The sequence below is a fragment of the Hirundo rustica genome, chromosome 1 (genome assembly GCF_015227805.2).
Source record: "Hirundo rustica isolate bHirRus1 chromosome 1, bHirRus1.pri.v3, whole genome shotgun sequence".
Taxonomy (NCBI): Eukaryota; Metazoa; Chordata; class Aves; order Passeriformes; family Hirundinidae; genus Hirundo; species Hirundo rustica.
Genome location: NC_053450.1, coordinates 72,339,744 through 72,356,010, shown reverse-complemented (window position 1 = coordinate 72,356,010; position 16,267 = coordinate 72,339,744). Strand labels below are relative to the sequence as shown.

Genomic DNA, 16,267 nt, shown 5'->3' with positions numbered 1-16,267 from the left:
TGACAGGACAAAACAAAAGACTTTTGATCCAATGTACTGTTCATTCCATTAGACAAGAGACCCTTCAGACTAAATGAGACTGTTAAGATTCATGCTTTAGGCAAACTAATGACATATTTACTCTACAATTGCTATGGTTGCAAAAGAATAATAAAATTACATGGATTTTCTCCATTAGGAGAGAAAAGCATATGTTGAAATCACTTAAGTAGATGTAAGCCCTAATGAATTTGTAGGTTAGTACTTTTGAAGTTTTGACATAATATTGCATTTTTTTCTTATTAAAAAAAAAAAAAAAAAAAGACAAGCATGTGAAATCAATAATGTATACATTATGATCATTTTGGGGTTAGCAGAGGAGCATCACAAAACTGAATAAAGCTTAGTTTGTTTCATACAAGCTCTTCCACAAATCCCATGAAGAGATAATTCATTCTTTCAGCAATGAAGTTTTTCCAAGCAATGCATAGATGACTAAGGGACTTGTGTAATTGAAAGCTAGGATTTAAATGTTTTCCTGTTCATTATGAATAATATTTTTCTTTAACAAATTTAGCTAGGGTCTGAGCTCTTGTTGAGCATCTTGTTTGCAGAGGTCTTGATTACACAGTATTTTTTCTTTTGTTCTGCTTTACATTTCTGTCTCTGGCAATTGTTATCACATAGGTTCCTGGTATAGCCACAGGCCATAAATTTAACATCTAAACAAATACTGAATAACAACAACAGCAAATCTGAAATGGGCAAAAAAGCAGGAAAAATTATTCCTTTTTCCCTTACCATGTTGAATACAGCCATGGTTAATATTATAGCAGTGGTTGTCAATGTAAGAGTAATCCTTGGCCAAGGACGGTTTGCAATTATTCCAGATGATTTCAGGATCCACAACAGTGAAGCTGATGCTTTCTTGCTACATTGCTAAGTGCAAACAGTTTGGAAAAGAGAAAGAAAAGATCTTTAGTAATTTAATTAGCCTAAACAAGGGTGGAATTACGATATCTCAGGACTGAGGGGAACATTAATCTTACAACATTGTACAGAACTATTTAACTATTATAGTCTCATGAGAATTACAGATAATGATTAAATATGAAAATAAAGTTTAATGTATTTAAAATATCTGTCATAATATCACTTCCATTAAATAATTATAATTTGCAAATACCTTACTAAGCATTCAATACATATATATTTGTTATTCAATAATAGCAAAATATAGAGTTGACAGCAGCGTCATTACATCTAACATCAGCAAAACCCTTGAAAATGAATTGACCTGCCTTTACGGAGTTGAAAGAGTCAGAGTAGCCTCTGGAAACTTCAAAATGTAAATAATGACTCTGCAAAGTCTTTGACACCTAATAAAGGCTAGATGCATCAGTGGCAGCCCACAAAACAGGAGAGTTTCCAGACTTTTCTTTCATTTTTTTTGAGACTTGTTTGATATTTAATTTTAAATGGAAAATAACTCAGCAAAGCAAATCAACCTTCCCTAAAACTATCTAGAAAGCAAATAAGCATTTCACAGAAAACTGGACATAAAATTTGACACAAAAAGTATTTAGTGAATAGAAAAATATTCTTACATAGTGGCAAAAATTTACAATAAAAATCTCTGACTCATTTAATCTGCTTCTAAGAAGACATTGCAAAGTCTCCATTCATACATGTGTAGTGCCTAGAGGCACAAGAGGCTCACAGAGAAAAAACAACGATTTGTGACACATCCAATAAACATTAATTTTCCCAAAACTTTAGCAATGAGGAGATAAGGTTGCCTAGAAGCATCTTGTGCCCTTTCCAAATGTCAAATTCAGTTATATGGAAAACTCTATTAAAAAAGGCAAAGAAAACTTAAGAAACATGACAAACCCACAAAAATAATTGGTTTTTTCAATGTTTTTTTTCTGTTTACTTAATATTACTCGAGATGGCTTTGCATATTCTTTTCACCCTTGCCCCAGCCATCAGCAGAGATACAAGCTCAGGGAGTCTCAAAAATGAGAACTCAAGCACAAAAAACTACCAAATATAGGACTTAATTTATGGCATGTAAAATGCATTTTTTCAGGTTGAATAGCTGTGGCACATCAGGCTAAATTACACCACTACCCTACATTTAGGATGCATTTTGTATGAAGGTCTTTATCATACTGCACATAAGAATTTTGCTCCTAATTATATATTATTTGGACATATCCAATGTATATGCAGAGCTTTTTAAAAATATTGTTTCCTTTTATGACAGGGAGTTTTGCATACTGAATTGGACAGATTCTGAATTCAGTTCCAGGAAAGTCAAAACAATCACTGGAATCTTAAGGATGGAAAAAGAAAAGAGAAAAAGCAGGCAGCTTTTATATACACATTACTCCTTTCCATTATTAACAACCGACCCAAAATTATGAAGTCAAAGGACCTGCATTTTTTAACAAAAAATTCCTGCTCAAAACCCTTTTTGAACTCTCTTGTTCTTCAGCCCTAAGAACACAGCAAATTTCAAGATAACTTGAATCCACACAGAGATTTTTCAAAAGTTTTTTCATCCCTCCCACTCCAATATAGTAAAAAGCACAAAGCATTGATTGCTGCTGTTGCTACAGAAGGGAAGTGCTCCAGTGGATGCAGGGAATGGATCTGTGTGAAAATGAATCATTCAGCTATCTGTCTAGTCTGCCTAAAACCCAGTGAGTCAGGGAGCATGGATTTATGGCAAATTAGAACAGTCATGCATTCGTGCCCTAATTACTCTTAACCTTTACTATAGCTTACCTGGAGCTTTACTACAGCTTAACCTACATTGTTCTGTGATTTCCTTGGAAAGAAGCTGGCTAAGTTTAAGTTGCATTAGACATGAAAAATTAGACAAGTACACTGAGAAAGTACTAGGAATATAAAATAGCAAAGAAGTTTTATAGATATATGTATATATATGTGTATATATATATGTATATATATGTGTGTGTATATATATGTAAAGCCATAGCTGTACACTGTGTTCTTTCTGAATTGCATCGCAGGGAACTATACATCAAGGAAAGTCTTTAAGATATAATTTATTACAATTTTTGCAGGGTTTATGTTATCTGATGAGAGGCTAATCAAACCAAACACAAAGACCTGGTCATGATCAAAAGGGAAATGACAGCTGATGAATAACATCATCAACAGAAGCCACTGAATTTGTTGTTTCTAAGATGACTGAAAGAGGTTGCTGGAGTCATGATTTCTGAAGGGAAACCTACCAAGAAGCTTCAATGAAAAATCTTCCTTTCCAGGGTGCCCTGCCGACAAATCCAGGGTGATTCCTGCCTAAAAGGATAGCAGGGTGGCAGAGGACAGTTACTTTTGCTAGTGGGCAGAAAGAAACTTGGAATTGTGTAAAACAGTATGGTATATCTTAAGGGCATTGTGGTTACATGGAAAACTTACACAGCACTTAGGGGACAGGACACAAGAGAGGAAAGGAAGGCATAAATGTGGATCAGAGACGTAAAAATATAGGCAGATGGTGATGAGAAGGGATGAAAAGAAATGGATGCAGGTGAGCACTTTCTAAATGAGTCTATTGCATATTGTTATGAAATTCTATCTCTAACCATCTTCTGTGCAAGTGCAGCCCTTATTCGGAGTGGTAGCAAACTTCATGCGGGACGAGATAGCAAGGGGCACTGGATGTGTGCCAGGCACCAGAGAGAGATCACACAGATGAGACAACTGGGTGAGGGCTGGGTGTCAGTAGCTGAGCTGTCTCAGACCAGTCCCTGAGGAGAGCCACAGGGTATGTGGGGGACTGTGTGTAACCATAAAGAAAATTCAAAGAGAACCAGTTGGCAAGTAGGAGATCTACGTTTGGAAAGACCCAAGGTTTGAGCTTGGTAAAGGGGACAGAGCCTGGGTATGGATATTGTATTGACTAAAATTCCATGTGCCAGACCCACGAGTGAAAGTGCCCCAGTGGATGAGGACAGTCAGGAAGTGTATAGTCCATCAATCCTGATCCCACAGAAAGAAGGAACTAGACCATCAGTTGATCATGTTCATGTGAGTGCTGCCTATTTTTATGTGGGTGCTGTATGAGAGTTGTTCTGTCCGTGGATCTGTGCGATTGGTCCTCTGTGTATTGTACATGCCCATTTTCCTATTGGGAATACACGTTCAGCCTCACGACAGGTTGCACCTCGGACTTCAGTGGGAGTGGGACAGGAGGATCCCCTCCCTGGGTTTTAAATTCCATCAAATTTTGCTCCACTGGGTCAGGAAGGAGCACTTCCCAGCTACAGAACTCCACTTGACTCAACAAACTTAGCAGCCCTTATTTTCAATTTCAAAATTTTAAAAACCACAGCTCAGTAAAAAATGAAAAACAATGTTCCAAAAAAGGTGCTTTCTTGTTTTAGTAGTGCTACACAATGTAAATTGAGTTTCCTCTACTCATATGAACAATTTGTGTTACCTTAATTCTGACGATAAAATTAGCTTTCACACAGAAAAAATCTCTGCTAAATCCCAGTATCTAAATAAAAGAATGTCAGCATCAAATAAGTGTGACTTTTCAAACTTTTCAACTTAAACATCAATGCTTCCACTTGTTAAATTTGAACTTTCTTTGCATTTGAAAACAATAATTGAAAAAACATACAATGTAGAATTGCTAAGACTACTTAGCAATGTCCATACTGAGAACAGCATGTATTGCTGAGAACTCCCTTTGTTTTCAAAGTACCTGGAAAACAGGCACAGACTTAGGTAACTTCTGTACTAAAATTCCTTGCAATAATTCCAGTTTTTCTTTGCTTACAAGAGTTTTGAACAATATCACCTGATCTTGCTAATATATTTTAGCAAGGAGGAACTTACTGGACTGATTTTCTACATTTCTTTAAAAAAAGTGTTTTCCTGCTACCACTAAGGGAAAAAACCAAAAAGTCTGGTCTTAAAAGCAAACTTATGCAGGTTTATTTTGCTGATTCCATCATACATTTTTTTGTTGCAAATGTCATGTCTCCTTTGCATTTTTCTGAATAAAATGGAGAATGAGATTAAAGAAAGAATCAGTCACTGAAAGCATGCAAGTAGGATAAGACATCAGATCTCAGTAGCATTAGGAAGTATCACAGTGTTTATTCTAAGTGGAGCTTGCATAATATGGTTCAGTGTTTATCATTCACTGACTAGAAATAATAGGTATTTGTAGTATGAGAGGTGACTAATGTATTACCTTTTCATCTGAACATTTTAAATCTGGTATGACAGCACAGCATGATAATGAGCTATAACTTATTTTGAATATTCAGGGCATTAAAATGTATCCTGTGTTGTCTTTCCACACACAAAGACCTACTTCAGCATATAATAAGTTGAATGCTGTCTTCCTGAGTGGGATCAAGGAACTGGTGTGAGAATTAATTGTGACAGCTATGTTGTAGATGAAAGACAGTGTTTCAAGAGCTGTCACACTTCTCCTTCACATGCTAGTTGAAGCTGGAACATCTTCACTGAAAACTTCTTATTTACAGAAAGCCGGTGAATCTCATTTTCTATAGTTTTGTTGTTGTTCTTTTCATTTTGCATTCAAATACAAATCGATGTTTTACCAATACTGATGTTTCAAAAGTGCAATCAAGAGAAATGAAATTCAGATTTTTTACATGCTCAGAGTTGAAGAAGACACCAAAGTTCAAACCCAATAAACTTGCTGACAGCAATTTCACTGACCTAAGCTTGTAGAAGGCAGGTTTTGTTATACTGACACAAGCTTTTACTTTACATAGTTATTAATGCTCCTAATGTTTACAAAAAGGACCAAAGCACTTCTAAAATGCATACTGTAACACCAAGCTTTTGAATTCCACAGCGGCCCCTGTAAATCTAAGCCAGGAATTTTGAATCATACAAAATGTATCCAGGTGAAAAGTCTACTCAATTTCTACTTCATGCAACTGAGTGGACAAAATCTAGAATCCTGAATAAAGCAATAACAGCAAAAAACTAAAGTCAGCATCACATTTTTAATATCACCATTCTTTGCAGTGTTAATTATCCTTTACAACAGGTCGTGTTAAAATGGCCACTTGGTTCACTTCAGCTGTGTCATTCAAAGGAAAGAACATGTCGATGACCTGCACATTTATGCCTTAAGGCAGTAAGAGTTCAGTCCTAGCACTTCCTGTGCTGCTTTCCTCACTCAAGAAAACATACCATCACTGTGTTATATGCTATTTTAAGTTAAGGTATTCTCAGTCCCTCCCATCAAGGTTTTTCCTTTTATCAGAAAATATTTAAAGAGCCATTAGTTTTGAGAAGAATCAAATCTGAATGACATTTTTAGAACAACACTCAGGGCACTGAACTAGAGGAAGGATTTCTGAATGCTACGTTCTTCATTGGCCAAGTCTTGATCTCCAAGTGAGAATCTACCATCCAAAAACTGTCTCACACAACAGGAGCTCTGATCTGTGCCCATATTCTGGTACTAGCACATCATGGGTATCAGCTATCAGTACATGTACAGACCATTTGAAACAATCTGGATGCTCTCTGTTTTCCTGCTTTTTTAAGAACTGTATGAAGAATTGTTCGCACACTAGGAAGCACACTTGCGTATCTCTATCTGAAATTAACTTACAATCTCATCATGGGCAAAGACACTAAAAGGCAGCATTGCTGGATTTGAAAAGTTATTAAAAGAGAATTTTTGGCAAAGCAGACATTAAAAATGTGGGTTTTATTGAGTTAGGAAATTCTTCAGCTGGCTTCAATCATGTAGCTGATGTCGCAAACATGTAACTCAATGAAATGAATAAGAAGAAGGATTTTTGTTATTGAAATCAGTACAATTATAACAATTCCTGAAGCCTGAACATGGTACTCGACTAAGAGGTGATGGATTTGCTGTTGTAGTACTTCTGCTAGAGACTCATCAGAATGACTTTTAGCATTGATGAGCCCCTTTCATGGACCCTGTTGTAGGTGCCAAGGTGCCTCTTTAGGTTCTCCTTGTCTAAACTTTACTGTTTTTATCTTCATTTACAAGCAAAGCCTTACTACGAAAGATACTAAAGGGCCTAGATCTTTCATCTGTATTAAAAGACACTCATATCAAAGGTAAAATTCCAGATTGGAAATAATTTCCAAGTAGTGCTGCTGCTGATATTCCTTTCCTTACGGAGCTTTTAAATAGGTACACAGTCATTTTGATTGTACCTAAGTACCAATGCCAATTGCTTTAGAATAAAATACAACCCCCTGCAAAAAAAGGTAAAGATTGTGTATTACTCTTTATACAGTGGTGCGGTGTAAATAATGTGCTCTCTTATATCAGAGACAGGGCTCATGTACTGGCTGCTCTTTGTCAGAGACTTCAGTAACCTGAAATGAGAACATCTTTCTCAAGTGTGAACTCAGTTATTTCTGCTGTTTGTTTCGTTGTCATTGTGTTCTGCTAATTCCATGATTCAATTGGTATTTAAGAGAAACTACAAATATGATCAGATGAGATGACATTGCTTTCATTTTCTCTGTTAGCTTAAGTAGTGGTTTGCGCAGCAAAAACATATGCAACAAAAAAAGAGTTTCATATTAATGGAAAGTTATTGGCACAAAGAGAATTTCAAATCAATTAAGTGCATGTATGTCCCAGGTAACACAAACAGATTTTTGAGACAGAATTTGCATCAATGCATGAAAAACATCTGCTTGAGATTAATACTTCTTTGGCCAGCTACCTCAGCTACCCCAAAGATCTTTCCTTTACATGCTTAGTGTGATTTTTTTTCCTACTGGATGCGTTACATTTTCCAGCGTCTCATTTAGGTACCAGTTGTCTGCTTCCTTGCATTCACAGCAGGATGTAAAACACATCTAACACTTACTAGGTCTAAGGCATTTCACATGCATTCTATGAACTCATTTGTACTTCAAGATGATAAAGAGAAGAGACACAGAAAATACATGAGCTAAAGGACAATCACTATCCTCTATCCCTCTACATGGGAAATAAACTCCTCAAGGAAAATTCAAAGAAAATATTCAAAATTAATTAAAATGAAGGGCTTACATTTAAAATATGAAAATATAAGACAAAAAGGATCTTTATGACCAAAAATACTCATAATCTTTAAGACTATGAGTATCTTTGAATTCTGTGACTACCCAAAAAGCAACAACAACAAAAAAACAAAACAAACAAAAAAACAACCAAACAAAAAATTAATAGGCACAAAAAAGTAATTAGAACATAGAGAATATAAATTCCTTTCAAGTTTCAGGATATATGGTATGCTATTTTAGCTAGGACTAAGCAAGGTTTAATGCCTATGGGCAAACGACTCTTTCTGTGAGAACTGTCAGCTCTCCTGTTTGCCCAAGATGAGCAGGAGATGCCACAAAGACAGGCTCTGGAAGTCTGTAACCTCCTTATTTGTGCTACTACGGTGCTGCATCTTTGATGGAAAAAATTCCTACTCTTCTCTAATGGCTGAATTATCACTTCACCCCAGACTGAGCTGGGCCACTGCAGTGCTGCTGAACACCAGAATCAATTAATAAACTCAGAGTGAAACAGTGAACACAAATGTCTTCTTACAATATTGCAATTAAATTCTGTAAGAGCTAGTAATTTTATCATTATAGTCTATATCGGTTTTTTAGTTTTGCCAATGAAATGAAAATCATACTGAGAAATTTGTTTAATGTTTTTTTGTGGGACTTACTCCGTGGTGGTTACAGCCATTTGTAATAGACGAAGAATGAGAGCACAAAGTGTCAAAAATACTAAGACAAGCACATATAACACAGTGATAGTCAGGTGTCCTAAGCTGAACTTAGATTTTACTGTCTTTACTGGCATTTTAGGTCCCACTCTTTAAATCTTGTAACAGTCCTGTAAATATTTGACTACTACTGCAAGCTTATACACCAGGTTCTGGTGCTCAGGTTGGTGGTGACCCTGGCTGGGCACCTTGGGAACACCAGGGCAAGAAACAGCCCAAAATGCTGGGCAGAGAGAGGAGGAGGGAACACAAAGAGAGAAACAGAAGAGGGAACCCCAAGGCTGGAGGAGCAGGCACTCCATGCTGGAGGAGATGACCGCACTGCAGCCCATGGAAGACCTGTACTAGAGCAGGTGATGTTCCTCAAGGAGCTGCAGCCCGTGGAGTCCTTAAAATTGAGCAGTGTGGAACTGTGAAAGGAAGTAGCAGCAAAGAGAAATGTCCATGCACCAACCACTCTCCACCCCTACTTGCACTGCCTGATGAGTGGTAGAGGACTCTGGAACAGAGGAGTGAAGGCAAATTTGGGATTGGGAGAAGTAATGGTGTGGCTTTAATGTTTATTTTTGTATCTTACTATACAAATCAATTCTAATTGGCAATAAATTAAATCAATTATCCCAAAGTTCAGTCTGGATTTTCAATGAAAGTAATTGGTAAGTGATCTCCCTGCCCTATCTTGAGCTTTATCTTAAGCTTTCTCATCCTATTTTCTTACCCCATCCTTCTGAGTGAGGCAGAGTAAGTGAGCAGCTGGGTGAGTGTCTGGCCTATGGCTAACTCACCACATTTCATCTGTCAGGGTCAGACAGGCACAAAAAATTCTTGGGTTTTTTGGGGCATTTTTAGAAGGAAGACATTTGGTGATTTTAAACTTGGTAATTGTGTGCAAGTGCATGTACACACAAGCAAATCCATATTTACTACATGCCTTCTACAAGGGAATCCAAAATGTACCTCTTTAGAAAAAGAGGTGTGAAGAAACCCCAAACAAACCCAAACCAATTCAGCCTTAGGATGATAAAGCCTGATTTCTATTAACAGTGTCACTGTTGTGTGAAAACTCAGATATCGATATTAGTTTCTCTGGAATTTTAGACTTTTTCTTCTAAAAAGAAAAAAATTTACAGTGATAGGTCAGATAGTGCAATAAATATACTACCAAAATATAACATAGGGTGTTCACTGTGGTTAAAGCTGCAAAACAATACTTGGGTTTTGACACAGTGGAAGAAATCTTAGGGAGAGAATAAGGGAAAGGAAAACCTACTGCTTCTTTGGTTAGCTGCTTCTCACCTTAAGAACTACATCCATGCACATGAAGGAAAGACAACGCTGCATCAACTATGGTCATAACTCTCTGAAATCTTCTTAGCAGCATAGTTTCTGTATTAGACCAGCTGAACTCACAAAGACTTGGACATAAATAACTCCTCTTCAAGTTATTTAGGTTGGAACACGACAAATGGCAAGTCATCAGAAATGCAATGATAGATCTCCATTTCTATTTACAATATTTACAGTACTTAAGTGACATGGGCAAAAAGGCATTGAAAATAGGTGTTAGATATTATTCAAGTGGCACAACTCTACAACTCTGACTTGGGATATTGCTTGGCCATCCCTTTAAATGCAGAATAATGTATCTGTATTCCTTGTAAGAAGCACTATAAATAAAAGCCCCAGGAGAATATATGTGCCAGAACTTCTTGGTACCATTTCATTAACACCTCTTTTTCCTACAGAAAAAGGCTGGCTTTCTTTGAAGGATTTGTCTTTTCATTTGTTTATTCCAGAGTAGTACTCTGACTTCATCATTTTACTCTCAATTTACTGTCAATAACAAATAACAATCAAGTATTATATTACATGAGAAACAATTTTTGCTGTTAAGTAATAGCAATACCTCTACAACCTCACTCTAATGATTAAATATATTTAGGAATATCATTGCATTATATTTCAGATTAATTCCTGTGCAGTGGCAGCATTCCTAACTTATTAGAAAGATAACTGAAATGTATATTAATTATATTTTCTTAAAAGCATGTCCTGGTTAATTACAAGCCTCAGAAGAGAAGAGAGAGAAATTATAAAAATCTACTTCCTCTGTTTCTTTCTTTAACTACCTTGTCATACTGTTTTACTGCACATTGAAGTAATTGCCTTTCCCATCTGCTTTTTTTATAAAAGATCTTTCTGTTTTCTCTGTGTGAGCTTATGCAAAGACAGAGGAGAAGTGGGGATGCCACATTCAGATTGCATTCACTTTTATACAAATCCAGAAACTCCTTATCCTTATTATAGGTGAAGTCCTGTGTTGGATCTGTTTGAGAACAGAAAGAGGGACATGCTGAAAGGCTGAAAGATTTGCCCAAATATTGAATTAAATTCTCAAATTCAGCACAATATTACATTAATAGGTATTATAATAATGCTTGGACCACTCAGTGATAATATGGGAAATTTACTGAAATATTTTTATATTTCAAATGAATTTGTTATGCTGAAATATTCTTTAAACTTAGAAAATGGTCTTATACAAATACACAGTCCTGTAAATTAAAGCACTCATAAGATGAGTCATCTCCTGTAAGCACAATAGCAAAAATAATTTGAAAAAGCAATCTATCAAACAATAATGAAAACCTCTCACATGATCCAGCTTCATATGAGAAATAGAATATTAGTGTCAATACAACCACTGCATTGGCATTTTCTGCTTTTCAGAAAATCAGGATGTTTTACAAAAAAAAACAACATGGAGAAAACAATGTCCACAGAAGACTGAGCATGCAAATCCTTTTGCTTTAACTGTTATTCTGCAAAGGCAGAGTGACTTGGCAAAATCAGAATATGTTATCTCAAAGAAACCATCAACAAATGGATTAGATTTCCTTGAATACCTACCAAAAGCTGCCCAGCAAAACAGATAAACAAAATGAAGGAAAGCAAGAGAAATGCGGCTCCAAATGAAATTCCAAGAATAGATGTTCTAGAAGAAAAGGAAAACAGGTATTAATTTCTTTGTTGCACATTTGTAACTTGACATTTCTTTGTCTATAATACGGATGATATGAAAAATTACTGCATGCAAGATGCAACTTCCAAACAACAATACCATGGAAAACGAATACCAAACCTCACCCCAAAACAGGCATTTCCCCTGCCATTTTCTCAGTTCAGAAATGCTTGAATTAAATTATCTCTGTCTTGTGAAGTTATTACCATGAGAAGCTAATAGTTTCCTCACATATAAAGACAGAGTACATTAACAGAAGCAATGCTTTGTTTTATTTCAACTTTAGGAAGACTAAAGATCCTTATTGCTTTACTTTTTTGTTATTGGTTTTATAATAATATAAGGGCCTAATAGACCTACAAAATAAACTTGCTGGTATTGTACATTCACCCCTAAAAGGCAGAAAACCACACAGGTCAGTGATGTCCATTTTCAGAAGTTGCTATATCTGCGATATCTGTGATGCCGATCACTCTCACTCAGTGTTACCGTTCACTCTTTTCTTGTGTGTTATAAATAGGGAGGTCTAGCCAAAGTAGCATCCCTGGATACTCAGCAAACAGGGATTCAGTAAAAATCTGTGCCAGCCTTCCTTCCTTCCTTCCTTCCTTCCTTCCTTCCTTCCTTCCTTCCTTCCTTCCTTCCTTCCTTCCTTCCTTCCTTCCTTCCTTCCTTCCTTCCTTCCTTCCTTCCTTCCTTCCTTCCTTCCTTCCTTCCTTCCTTCCTTCCTTCCTTCCTTCCTTCCTTCCTTCCTTCCTTCCTTCCTTCCTTCCTTCCTTCCTTCCTTCCTTCCTTCCTCCTTCCTTCCCTCCTTCCCTCCTTCCCTCCTTCCCTCCTTCCCTCCTTCCCTCCTTCCCTCCTTCCCTCCGCAAATGCGGAATTCTCTCTATAGGAGTACCACAGTAGAGTACAATTGCTCCATCAGGCACAATGTGAGAACTTCTCATCACAGCTGCCTAGGGAAAGATGCAGTGGAACCTCACTGTGTTTAATGAATGCCAAAAGAAGACCAGAAGCTCTGGGTGGACTGGATTGTTTAAGCATAGGAGCTAGATGCAGTCATGAAATCCCTCACCTGAGTACCTGCTTTCAGGTTTAACCCCAGATTTGACACTTTTACAGAATTAGAAAATATTTCTCAACTCCTTTGAGCCTCAGCAAACATCTTACTATATCAGACATTATATACCAGAAATATTAAGAAACATTTTGATTGGTTTTAACAACAGTGCTATATAAAATATTTTCAGGAAAGAACAAAAAAGCATTAACGTCACCAAACAACCTGATGCCATTAAAAGCATTTTGGAGAGTAACTGATGAGATTCCCTGCCAGTCATTCAGAGAACTTCTTATATATTAAGTGTTAATCATCAGATTTGGGGCTGATGTGCACAGCTGACGAAAAAGAAACAACTGGCAATTCATAACATATACTCATCATGAAATAATATTTCTTTAAAAAGTCTTTTGAAGATCATTATTGCTTATGAATACACGTTCTCCAAGATTTTCTCATTGAAACTGAGACAGTAAGCTGTACATCAGAGTATTAAAACTAGTCTCTACTCTTAGGAATTGAAAATCTCATAAGTAACAGAATAGACAAAGAAGAGAAAAGAAAAGAAAAGAAAAGAAAAGAAAAGAAAAGAAAAGAAAAGAAAAGAAAAGAAAAGAAAAGAAAAGAAAAGAAAAGAAAAGAAAAGAAAAGAAAAGAAAAGAAAAGAAAAGAAAAGAAAAGAGAAAACCCAAAAAACAACCTAGGAAACTAAAACCAAAGCCAGCTAGAAAAGAAGCAGGTTTATTTTTCACATATGCATAAAGACTTCCAATCATATATGCTCTCCATTAACATTCAAGGAACCTTTCCTACATTTCAAAATATAACTATTCTTTTTCTTATATGAAGAATACAAAAAAGGGGCCTGCACACCTTAAAAAATGACTCAACACAAGAATAGCCTTATCAGTCAAGTTCTGAGTGCATCCTTTTAGAAGAAGAAATGAAGATGTTTATGAGAGAAACTGGAGAGCAAGGAAAATAAAATTAACACGGCATAAAGAGAGCTTATGCAAAGAGTACTTAATCTCCCGGGCAACAGGCAAGAACAAAAGGTCTTTGTAGCTGTTTCACATAATCAATGATGTTATTGAGGGAGGACAAGAATTACACAGCAAGGTGAACAGGACAAAGAGAAAAAGACTGAGGGTAATAAAAAGTAGTATCTTAGAATCCAGATTTGAGCGGGGAAAACAGAGAAAAAAACCCGTAGTATTTTTGCTCCCCACACCCTCTTCTTTTCTGGGAAGAGCAAGACTTCTGTTTCACTTAAGCTAAGACAAAATAGTTTCATGCTGCTCCTAGAAGAAAAGAAGTGGGCTGAAAATGCCACAAAGGGAAGCAAAATGCTAAAAATTAAGTGCCACCATAAACAAGTCTCATTTGAGGCAATGTCCATAGGAAAACATAATATGATTCATTTTTTGTCACTGGAACATTATAAAACCAGTACAGTACAGATTAGTAAACTAACCTTGATTTTGTTGTCAAAGAGTTATCAGATGCATTGCATTGACATATTCAGGCAAAATATATAGTCAGAGGAGCACCTGAAATTGCATAAGCCAGGTAAGTTTTCACCTGACTCTTCTATGCTTCAAGGAATGACCTCATTCTGCTCTGTGCTACAGTTCCCCACCAGAAACCCAAACAGCACAACCCTTGACCATAACCTACAGACGGACAGTTTAAAAATGAGGAAATAATATGAGAACTTCTCAAGTTTCAGGTAGTTCCATGTCTAAATAATTTATGATCTTAGCTAAATTTGCATTTTTCTGGTTTTATAAGGAAATATCTGATTTGAACGATTCATTTTTATCAGCGGTACGAGATTGGAAAAAAATATGCTTATGTATAACTCATCGGTAACTATTTCATTGAAAAACAAATTTATTGATGAAGATAAAGACACTGAAAAATGCAGAAAAGAATGTGGGTTTTTTTCTACAATTTTGTAACTTTTAGGAAAGTATGTGACATTTGGCACATGTCCTTTAATGCAGAGAATTTCCTTAGTTTGTAGATAATTCTTACCCATGTTCTGAATGATAGCACTGCAAATTCTCTTGAGGTGATAAAATCACAATGAAGCCACTGCAACTGATAATTATACAAGCCAATCCTGAATTTAGACTTTTTTGATATCTAATATTAGTTATTTATTTCTTAAAGGAATTGATAGTTTTACTAAGCCATCAAAAGATTCAATAGTTATGGAGACTGTATGGCAGTTTCAATGTTAAAACAATATCAGCTCAGTTTTATAATTCCACTTGAATTTTTGGTGTTTGTTTGTTTTAATACAGCAGAAAAATAGCTAGTAAGGATGGCTTCCTTTCACTTATATCATCTTATTATATCTTACGTGCCTGCTTTTGGACAAACTTTCTAAGTACTATTTTCCTATGAAGAAATTCAGTTGTGCTTGATCACAAATATTATGTGAAGGCCTCCTTACCATGACTGTTAGTTTGGCATGACTCAGAACAAGAGGACACAGTTTCCTGTACACAACAGCCTCAAAGAGTGAAGATTAGGGAAGAATCTTAAATGTAGCCTAAATACAATCCCTTACTTGAATACAAGTACCTCATGTTCAATAGAAATATACTTTCATCAATTCACCAGTCTACATTTCAAAAAACCAACACTACCAATTCCATGTTAGTACCAATTCTGTTTGCTTAAATAAAGAGTGCAAGGTTGCTGTGAATTAATAGAGATACTTCTCTCACTTGGTAAACCGAGAATTCTAGAGAGCCACTGCAGGCCTGTTCCAAGGAAATGTAATGATAAAGATTTGCTTTCATTTTAATGCCAATGAAGACCTACTCATCATACGTTTCACCCCAAGATATTGTCTTCTTGATTAAATTTATAATTACCACTTTGTGTAAAAGCTTATTATTAAAACACCACATCACTTTATTGACTCCAAGAAAATTAAAACATTAATAAATTATTTCAGCCTTGAAAAAATTATCTTGTGATATTGAAGGTATTACTTAGTACTTGCAACTTGCTGGATGTTGTCCATCATCAAGTATCTCCAAATCTACTTTTAAGTAGCAGCCTGCACAGAAATCAATAATACACTACTGCAAAACCAGATTAATGGAATAGTGAATTAATAAAATCCAGTGACAGATTTAGTTCATCTCCCTGTCTTCATTAGACTACCACTTAAAAACTTTGTAGAACTTTTGGAAGAAAATAAAAAGGGTAGATAGAAGTTTAGTAGAAAATAACATTTGCAGCATGGGAGTATGTTCAATTTACATTGTATTTGTGATTACTATATACACTGGTGATTTTCAGCTTTTGTTGTTATTGTTGTTTTAACTTGCAATGCCTCCAATTTTCCAGAAAAGATGCAGGTGTTTTGTCTTCCATTTTTTTATCTATTAA

The 16,267-nt window shown here is 35.9% G+C and overlaps 1 protein-coding gene across 1 annotated transcript in view; it reads right to left on the bottom strand.

The window, feature by feature from the left end:
* The window catches only part of ADCY2 (adenylate cyclase 2), a 205,255-nt gene that overhangs the window by 32,498 nt on the left and 156,490 nt on the right, over positions 1 to 16,267 (bottom strand). The window contains exons 15-16 of the mRNA XM_040076938.2: positions 11,685 to 11,769; positions 781 to 918 (exon numbers count right to left, since the gene is read on the bottom strand). Coding sequence (XP_039932872.1) covers positions 781 to 918; positions 11,685 to 11,769 — 223 coding nt within the window. The remainder of the gene's footprint in view (positions 1 to 780; positions 919 to 11,684; positions 11,770 to 16,267) is intronic.